The sequence below is a fragment of the Limulus polyphemus genome, unplaced genomic scaffold (assembly GCF_000517525.1).
Source record: "Limulus polyphemus unplaced genomic scaffold, Limulus_polyphemus-2.1.2 Scaffold656, whole genome shotgun sequence".
Lineage (NCBI taxonomy): Eukaryota > Metazoa > Arthropoda > Merostomata > Xiphosura > Limulidae > Limulus > Limulus polyphemus.
Genome location: NW_013666266.1, coordinates 280,179 through 291,119, shown reverse-complemented (window position 1 = coordinate 291,119; position 10,941 = coordinate 280,179). Strand labels below are relative to the sequence as shown.

At 30.5% G+C, this 10,941-nt stretch overlaps 1 protein-coding gene across 1 annotated transcript in view; it reads right to left on the bottom strand.

Moving 5' to 3' along the window:
- Positions 1-10,941, bottom strand: part of LOC106459746 — a 64,327-nt gene that overhangs the window by 27,065 nt on the left and 26,321 nt on the right. The window contains exons 15-19 of the mRNA XM_022386300.1: positions 9,386-9,532; positions 7,487-7,567; positions 5,260-5,369; positions 2,774-2,900; positions 1,331-1,546 (exon numbers count right to left, since the gene is read on the bottom strand). Of these exons, the coding sequence (XP_022242008.1) occupies positions 1,331-1,546; positions 2,774-2,900; positions 5,260-5,369; positions 7,487-7,567; positions 9,386-9,532 (681 nt within the window). The remainder of the gene's footprint in view (positions 1-1,330; positions 1,547-2,773; positions 2,901-5,259; positions 5,370-7,486; positions 7,568-9,385; positions 9,533-10,941) is intronic.

The following is a 10,941-nucleotide window of genomic DNA, read 5'->3' as shown; positions in this document are numbered from 1 at the left end:
GAGCACAAGTAAACAGTCAGCCATTCACCTAGTTTATATATATGTACTTAAAGTATAATACACAAGAAATCAATCAGCCATTCACCTAGTTTATATACATGTACTTAAAGTATAGAGCACAAGTGATCAGTCAGCCATTCACCTAGTTTATATATGTACTTAAAGTATAATACACAAGTAATCAGTCAGCCATTCACCTAGTTTATATATGTACTTAAAGTATAAAGCACAAGTAATCAGTCAACCATTCACCTAGTTTATATATGTACTTAAAGTATAAAGTACAAGTAATCAGTCAGCCATTCACCTAGTTTATATATATACTTAAAGTATAATACACAAGAAATCAATCAACCATTCACCTAGTTTATATACATGTGCTTAAAGTATAATACACAAGAAATCAATCAACCATTCACCTAGTTTATATTCATGTACTTAAAGTATAAAGCACAAGCAATTAGTCAACCATTCACCTAGTTTATATATATATATGTACTTAAAGTATAAAGCACAAGTAATCAGTCAGCCATTCACCTAGTTTATATATGTACTTAAAGTATAATACACAAGAAATCAATCAACCATTCACCTAGTTTATATTCATGTACTTAAAGTATAGAGCACAAGTAATCAGTCAACCATTCACCTAGTTTATATATGTACTTAAAGTATAAAGCACAAGAAATCAATCAGCCATTCACCTAGTTTATATACATGTGCTTAAAATGTAATGCACAAGAAATCAATCAGCCATTCATGTAGTTTATATACATGTGCTTAAAGTATAATGCACAAGAAATCAATTAGCCATTCACCTAGTTTATATATGTACTTAAAGTATAATGCACAAATAATCAATTACCCATCCACCCACCTAATTTTTAGATGTGCTTAAAATATAATAATGTATTGGGACAAGAAAAAAAATATTTCTAGTAGCATATCAAAATAAAATGTAACCATTCATGAACTGTTGTAAAATAGAACTCATTTTTATTGTTTATTACTGCTCATGATGTATTGTAACCATGGTGTATTTCACATGGTTATTAACATTTTATTTTATTTAGTGAAACAGCATACTGTGAAGTCCAAAATTAATAACCAGACTTTGATTTGAATGTTATAAAGCTTCTGGTGCATGCCAAAAGAGAGAATCATTATTGGACTATTCCTGGAATATTATGAGGAATATCATATTGATGACAAAGAACAAGCAAACAATTATCAAAATCTTTTTATTTTGTAAACATGGATCTAATTGGGTTATACTAATTTATGGTTGCCATTCTCACTTCATATTTAACTAACACTTCCATACCCATACCTTTTCATTTTTTGATTTCATTTTATCCTTAAACTGCTTCCAACACCTAGGATGGTATTCTAAGAAACACTGTTCCGAGCATTTCAACCGAGCAAAACCATGAAAATCAATGTCACAATAATAAATAGATTTGTTAAAATTACACTCATCAGAGCGGCAGACGGCATTAGGTCGTGGTGGATATCGACACTGCAGGATCAATTCTTCTATCGCTTTCTGAAAAGCAAACACTTAGTCTAAAACACCATACATAACCCAACCATTTTTACACCTAAAAACATATTCTAACTGAATGCTGTAGAGCAGTGGTTCGCAATCTTTTTAACCCTGTGGACCTAAAGTAGCTTACAGTGAACCATTAGGAGTATTTGATCTATAAATTTAAAGTATACAGAGAGCAGATAGATATAGATTGAGATGTAAAACAAGTTTGAAATGATCTAAAATTTGAATAGTATGGTATTTATTCTGAAAGAATTATAAAGAAATTTTTATTGTCCATTATTATACACTTCTTTTTTCTTCCTACTTCACTCCAGAAAATACATATCTGTGGACACTTTATTTACAAAATTACTTTCTTTTAAACTTATCTCAGTCTGAAGCAGCAATGTCCAACTGCTTAAAGAAATAGACAGAAACTACTTAACTTTCAAAATACATATCTGTGGACACTTTATTTACAAAATTACTTTCCTTTAAACTTATCTCAGTCTGAAGCAGCAATGTCCAACTGCTTAAAGAAATAGACAGAAACTACTTAACTTTTAAATGCTCACCATTTTCTTAATTTATCTCTAGTAACCACCCATTTTCTCCACATTGTCTACACACCCAAAACCTCCTAAGCTCTGATTTCATTATAGCATCATTTCTAGCCTTATTTCTTTTTTCTAAACTATTATTGTCTTTATTAAGTTAGTATTCACTTCAATATTCCCAGTCTTAGAAACTTTTATTGTTTCTTAAGTTCCTGGCTGCTGGCTCAAGCTATATATATAATGCCTTTATTTAAGATACAAATGTCTAGAAAACATCCTAAAAACATCTGAATTTCTAATTGAATGCTGTAGATCTTTGATAGAGACACTGTATTTCCTTAAACTCATCTCCAATCTGAATGTTTTTGTTTGTCTTAGAACAAAGCCACATTGGGCTATCTTGCTGTGTCCACTGCGAGTAATCGAATCCCAGAATTTAGCATTATAAGTCTGTAAACTTACTGCTGTCCCACCAGGGGACCTCCAATCTGAATTCTGCATTAAAAACATGCTCATCAGCATAAAAATAAAGTTACAAATTACTTAACATTTCACTGCTAACTGTGTTTATCTCTACTTATAACCCTAGTTTCACATCGTATAAAACTTCATGAACTCTGATTTCACCATAACATCAAAATTATTAAAATTTTTTTCTCCAAATTATGATTCTTTTACTCACTTTCAACTTTCCAGGTTTCGTCTCTTCCATCGTTACTAACTTTCCTGGCCATTGGTTTGAGCAACATACAATGCTTTTTTCTAAGATATCACGTCCAGAGAATAGAGGTGTCAATGCTTCTTTAAATCTGTCAAATATCTTTTCATTAAACTTCCATCCCAAATGTAAACAAGTGATAAAAATCTCTTTTCTATAAAAAGGCCACATTAAGAAAACAACTTTCTTACCTCTCCATAACATGTATTTTATCGTACAACTTCTTCAACTGAAGCTCGATTTTTACAACAAACTAAAAACTTCCTTTAAAAAGAAAAAAAAGCAAACAAATGTAAATAAAGAGTCATTATACATTTCACATATTTCTTTATTAAAAACATCTTAATTAAAAAAATAATTAAAATTTCTGTCATATGCATAGTTACTAACAGTAACAAATAATGTTTGAAATTTCAGGAAATAATATATTTTCACAAATACAATTGATAGAGACTTCATGAATTCACAGGCAGTTTCTACCATAGCTGACAAGTGGAAGTTTAATGTAAATCTTAACATGCTTTAATTCTATCTGAACAAGACTTAATAATGCAATCTAGACTTTGGAGCAAAACTATTCCACTGTATTAATTTTTTTCTTGCAGTATACATTATAGGCACTCTACATCAAAAATAGAGTAAAATGATAAAAGGCCTATTTAGTAAGTCACTGCACGGTAAGATACTCATTAATAAGACTAGGTCAACAATTTGAAATAACCTGTAAGTGTTAACTAATATATGGTTTTTATAAAATATACTGTTGCTTCATACAATATTACACAGTATTTTTTAATCCTCAATCAACATTTTTTTGCCTCTGATGTTTCCATTTCAGGATTTTCAAACTCCAAAAATAAGCTGCTCCAGTTTCCAATCACTTAGAAACACAACTATACATAATTATAAGAAAGTATTTAAAATTTACACTTGCTACCTTCTTGATTTGTTGAGATATCAATAAATCAGTTAAGCCTAACAGTATCTTGGACTTTCAAGATTGTTTTCTAATCAACTATACATGGCTAATGGACGTGTTTATAAAGAACAAATTCTCCTCTATTAACAGAGTATTACAGTTATTCGACTTTAGTACTGATAAAATAAAAGTCAGCCATAGTTTCTTTGCACAAGATGATCCTATTCAGAATGGATTAGGGAGTTTTTTTTTAACCCGTTTATAGCTTGATAGGTTTAAGAACTTTAATCGACTGTAACTGTCTATTGAACGTAAAGGGAGTGATGTTTCAGCTTCAATACTGAGGCCTTCCACTGAAACAACTATTTATAGTATGCTTGAAAATCCAAATAATTAAAGAAATTTTGGGACACTCTATCACAGATCCTTTCTTTCTATTTTACTTATTGTTATTCGTTTTTATTAGCATGTAAAAATTTAAAACTTCAGTAAAATAAAAATTCTGAAATTTCACAAATTTGAGCTAATCAATATGTGTGTCTTGTTTTCAACATGTTGGTTATGTTAAGTCTGTTGGAAACAGCTAGTGACACCTGCTGTGATTTATTGTTTTTGAAGAGAGAGAATTAATACTTCAGTGCATACAAAATACAGCAATAAAACATAAAATTAAAAGAATACAGATGTGCAAAGATTAACAGCTGGAATTATCAAGATAAATAATTTGGAACTCTCGGATCAATACTAGAGTCAGTATAGTGGTTCTTATATCGTTAAATATTGGAAAGTTGCTAACAAAATCTAGTTCACATTCAATGTTTTCATGTTTACGTTTGAAGTATCTACGTTTACAAGTTATTAATTTTTATGAATGTCAATGCACAAATGGGTACTAAGATAGTGGAAATGGTCAACAAGAATGCACTAGATGATGTAAGATTAAAGCAGAAGAATTCTGCCAAGAGCTATATGACTAAAGTATAGTATCTATATATACCTTTAACAAAAACGCAATGAATTTTAATACAAACAATAAAGTGGTATTAATAAGGTGACCCTGATTTTGATCCTGCTTCCATTATGATTTCCGTTTGAAGCAAGTAAAAGCTACCAGCAAAATTACTGTTTATATTTTCAAAATGTACAAAATTAAAACTGTTTACAATTGATGATTATTATATAATAATATCAATTTAATATGATACTCTTGCTTTTCCCATTGATAGTTTTAGATGAAAACATGAATACAGGAATCCATGAAATAATCGTTAATGAAAATTAACACGTTCACTGCTGAGGATGCACACGTCCATCTTTAACATTCATTCACGTGTGCTCATGATGCACATGTGAATTTTAAATAAATTACACATTACATGTTTTACATTTGTTATTATTGCTATTATTTAAGTTGAAAACACAACAATATTGCACTAAACTCTTATCGGCACTTGCCACGGATGGTGCCAAGCACGACGGAACTTAACATCTTAAGTAACAACATTTTTGAAGTCATAAGAAAAAATCTTACCTATTCATCTTAAAGTAGGCTAAACCTAAACTGTAATAAGCTGCTGGAAAGGATATATTTTCGTGGTTTTCAATAATATCTTCAAAAAGAGAAATGGCTTTCTGTATTTCCTGTTAAACAAGTTCTCAAATGATAATTTTATACATACTACATTTTAAAATTAATTACACAATAAACTTTGAGAAATGCTTAGATATACTATTTAAGCTTTTACTTAACAAGAGAAATTTCACTTAAAATGTGCAGAACAATATTTTCAGCTGTTAGTTTCGATTTGTAATATATACAACAAAAGTAATCATATAAAAAAATTGAAAGTATTTACTGTCACTGGTGTTGAAGTTCTTTTTCACCCAGAGACAAATGTTCTATTTGCAGAATTGGGGAAGGGGGTTTCAGAGAAAACTTCTGAATACCTTTTATCTTATTAACAACAGCAAAAAAGGCTTATAATATTTATACATATATATACACACAAAGCTGTACATTATTGAAATAATGACTCACAAAAATAAATATTGCGTGCTCACATCATTTCTACCTAGTCAACAGTCAAAAAGTTCCTGTTTCCATAAAAGTTTCTGATTTTAAGTCAATATTACAGGTATATTGTGCTAACATCTATATTTATGTTACAACAGTTTACAGAATTCCGAACAAATCATTACAGTATCACTCACAAAACTGGATACTAAATTCTTAACTTTTGCAAAATTCTTGAAAAAACTGATTTGTTGTTACAAGTCCCTTATCAAAACACGTGGTAGTGTGTCATGTGGCCAAAACAACCTGCAAAACATACTGGTTTTATTAACAGGAGTGATAGTTTAGCAATTTTCCACTTACTGTAGCTAGGGTTGTGATAATCAAAACTATCACATATTTTTCAGTGGATGTGCTCTACTGGACCATTACTTCACAGACCAAATTTCAAGGCAACCCATTACAAAATACACAAGATATAAAATCTCCAATTTTGATGAATTTCTTCCTTTCTTTTTCTTTGCACGAAAAGTACAGAAATCTTTTGTGATAGAAAAGCATACTTAAATTTTAGGGATTTTTTTCATATTTGGTACACTGACAGATCTTTACAACCTACAATTAGGTGTCAAATTTGGTCTAAATATAAGCCACAATTGCAAAGCTATTCAACAAAAACCACTCAATTTTGACCAAAGTTTTATACACGTGCCTATGCAAAGTCATAGGAGCTATCTGTTTAAAATTGTTACTACACCTAAGAGTAAAAGTGGATTTTTTTTTAGTTTTTTGTCATTCAGATTAAAGATGGCTGACTTAGAGAAGCAAAACTGTAGGATGAAAGTGAATGCATATACATATGTTTTGGTTAGGCCAAGCAAACTATATTAGCAGTTTATAGCTCAAGTTGTCCAAAGAATCATATGGGTGAATGGTTATTATTCATTGCCAACTTTTAAAAATAAATTATGAAATTTTCCTAATTAAAGAGTGTCTAGCATTATGTGATATTAGCTTAAACAATCAGCGTAAATAATGATGCTTGATACAGCTGCACTGAGTACATGTGGAAAATGACAAGAAACTGTTAATATAGATTCCATGGTGTTACTATAAAGGAAGTTATTAACACTGATTTAGAGAGGAAAAACTATCACCATATGTTATAAAGAATATGGTTGGTTCTGTAAAGTATAAGTCTGTTATAATAGGGCTGCCATCATAAAGCTAATGTTGGTTACTATCGAGTGTCACTTTCTTACTTGCTCTGGTTTGTTGGTGTGTATTGACAAAAAGTCATGACATCTAATAAAAAACACCTTAGGTGTGAAAAAAAAGGTGCAGCCAAAAAAGGATTGAGCGTGTGACTTAAAGGAATGAAATCAAAATTGATAGCCATACTGGTAGCTACACTTATAGCACTGATATGAATTTAACAGCAAATATTCATTCATTAGTTAGCCAGGCCACATATTTTGTTTTACCCACAATCATGCACCAAGTTGAACAAATAACACAGCCTGGCTAACTAACAAATGAATATTTGTTGTAAAATTCTTTTCAATGCTATAAGTGTAGCTACTAATATGGCCATCAATTTTGATTTCATTCCTTTAAGTCACACGCTCAATCCTTTTTTGGCCACACATTTTTTCCACACCTAGGGTGTTTTCGGTTAGATTTTATTATACCATAGTTTTTATCTTCAAAAATCTTTTCACAAGTACAATCTTGAAATTCCTACCTCCATTTGTCCATATTCCATATTAGCCATTCCTGAAGCATATTTTAAAACAACAATATCAATCTCCTTCAAATTGAAATCCTAAAGGAAAATTAAGCACTTATTAATACAATAACCACTAGCAATAGATTGGCCACAGAGGCCATTCTGGTCTTTCCTGATTTGCCACTACACTCAAAATAAGGCCTACTAGTACAGTACTCTAAATTTATAAAATTGAAAATTAACAACTGTTCCTAAACTATAAAAATTAACAATGTGACGCCTCCCTGTCATTCGTGTAGCATGGGTTGACCTTAATGGTTCAAACGATACTATTTACAGTAAGTGAATTTCCAATGATTAAATACAATGTCAGTCTACCTCTGTATAAAACAGTACGTAAGTCCTTGTATTATCATGTTACAGCAACAGTGAACAGCAGTAAGTATACTTGTAGTAAGACAATGATATGTAGTTGTCTTGTGTTACAGCAACAATGAACAGCAGTAAGTATACCTGTAGTAAGACAATGATATGTAGTTGTCTTGTGTTAAAGTAACAATAAACAGAATTAAACCTGTAGTAAGACAATGATATGTAGTAGTCTTGTGTTACAGCAATAACGAACAGCAGTAAGTATACCTGTAGTAAGACAATGACATGTAGTAGTCTTGTGTTACAGCAACAATGAACAGCACTAGTTTTACCTTTCCAGAATAAGACAGTCTATAGTCTTATGAGAACATGTAACATTCTTCAAGTTAGATTCGATGACGAGGAACCCACCTTGAGACTAATAATAATTGGAGACGGCTTGAATAGGTAATAAAGAAAAACTTTAATATAAGTTTAACATAACAGCAAATGTACAAAATCTTGTCGAAACATTGTACATTTGCTGTTATGTTAAACTTTTATTAAAGTTTTTCTTCATTACCCATTCCAGCCATCTCCATGCATTATTATTCTTCAAGTTAATTACACACTGGTATAAGGCAGCCACTGTATTCTATGTTAATGGTGTACAACATGCACTTTATACAGTATTGATCATGACCACTATAAGCAGGAATCACTTTACTAATGGTACATTCAAGTCAAAGTTATTTACCATGAACTGTAAGTAAACACAGCCAATAAAAGGAAGGTTTTAGGGTTTACTTTAATCAGAAACTTCATCATGTTGGTTTTATTTTTACTGTATTAGCCTAATATTAGTTTTTGGCAAAATGGCAAATATGGTGGGTGAGCACCGTTTTGATCAACTTGTTTGTTGGCTATGCAAGTTTCTTGATCCAATGACCCTTCAGAACAACAAACATACATTTTAAATGGCTTGTTTATTAATTATCCAAATTACATCATCTAACGACTGGACACAACAACAAACACACATTTTGATCACATTGGTTGTTGGTTATCCCAGTTCCTTTATCCAAAACTCTATACAACAACGAATGCTTCAATAAGCTTATTTATTGATTATCTAAATTTCGTGATCCAACGACTTTACACCCCAAAAAATACATTTTAACCAGTGTTTGTTGGTTATCCAAATTCTTCTAATCAATAATTGTTTTATAACAAACACATTTTGATAAAAAATGTAACAACTAGAACCTAGTAATAATTATAATTCTGAAATACTGTTTAGAACAGTAATCATTTTAATTATTTAATAATAAATTTATCAGATGGAATTCAATAACCTGAAGTTAAAAAAAAAAAACAAGAGAAAGAAAAAAAACATATGTCATATTCAACTGTCAGAAATGATTTAAAGAGAACAATAAGATTTATTTATTAATTTTCTAGTGACAAAAAAGAAATATAAGTTTTTATCAGAACAGAATAGCTATGAACACTATATATATATATATAATGTTATTGGTCCAGGAGTAAAAAATCATTTCTCACCTCTATGGAAAAAACTTTGGAAACTGTTGAAAGTGCTTCTTGATAATAAGAAATTGCACTACGAACACATCCCTGAAGAAATGCTTCAGAACCAGCTTTTACGGATTGTTTAAAGGACATACTCGATACAATATTCCTTCTATTTTTCTACAGTATAAAAATAATCAAGACAAAAGTGTTGTTTTTTTTTCTAATATTTTTACTATAATTTCTTTCCAAAAAATTAATATTTTTTCTTAAGAAGTTATTCTTAATCTTTCAACACTGAGATGTAACTAATCTGTTCAATACACTTTGACAACATTTCTTCGCTAGGTGAGACAATACATGGCTGCCAGATAATATTAAAATTTATGTCTTAGGAAAATTTAATCAATATTTTGAAGACAATATCTAATTCTGTAGTTATCAACTGTCAGAACATTTAGTTGATTGAGAGTTTCCCATATGAGGTAGCACTAACTGTTGCTATAAAAGTCTCCTACATACTCAAGTAAAACATTAATTCTTTCCTTACACTAAACAAGCCTAAATAAGCGAATTTGAAATATGAACCAACAAATTAAGAATCCAGACTATCTCACAATAGTACCAGAGGGTTAAGCTCCCACCTCCATCCATTGTATCTAGCCTATTCATCATTATAGCTACCAACCATGGAAGTGCATTATGTAAGGATCTATTTTTAGCCAGCTCATACTTGTAGGTTTAAAAACAAAAGTATTTTTGATTTTCTGTCATATTTACTGGATGATTCTAAGAGAAAAACTTATCAAATATCAAATAATATACCTTATCTGTTTTGGTTTTCTCTTTCTTCCATCTAAACTGTGTAAAAGGCTTCAAAATCAATTCAACTTTTAATTGTGACTCACTGGGCATGAAAAGCTATGCCAAAAATGTTTGATTTTAAAAACCTGGTTTAACTAAGTAATTTTTTTTTAGGTTTTAATCTTAGCTTTAATTATCTCATGATTATAACAGATGACAGACTCTAACCCTTATACAACATGTTTACATTAATTTTAATGTCCTCAACAGACTCTAACCCTTATACAACATATTTACATTAACTTTAATGTTCTCAACGTACTCTAACCCTTATACAACATATTTACATTAATTTTAATATCCTCAACAGACTCTAACCCTTATACAACATACTTACATTAATTTTAATGTCCTCAACAGACTCTAACCCTTATACAACATATTTACATTAATTTTAATGTCCTCAGAAGACTCCTAACCCTATACAACATATTTACACTAGCTTTAATATCCTCAAGAGACTCCTAACCCTATACAACATATTTACACTAGCTTTAATATCCTCAAGAGACTCCTAACCCTATACAACATATTTACACTAGCTTTAATGTCCTCAAGAGACTCCTAACCCTATACAACATACTTACACAAGCTTTAATGTCCTCAAGAGACTACTACCCTTATACAACATATTTACACTAGCTTTAATGTCCTCAAGAGACTCCTAACCCTATACAACATATTTACACTAGCTTTAATGTCCTCAAGAGACTCCTAACCCTATA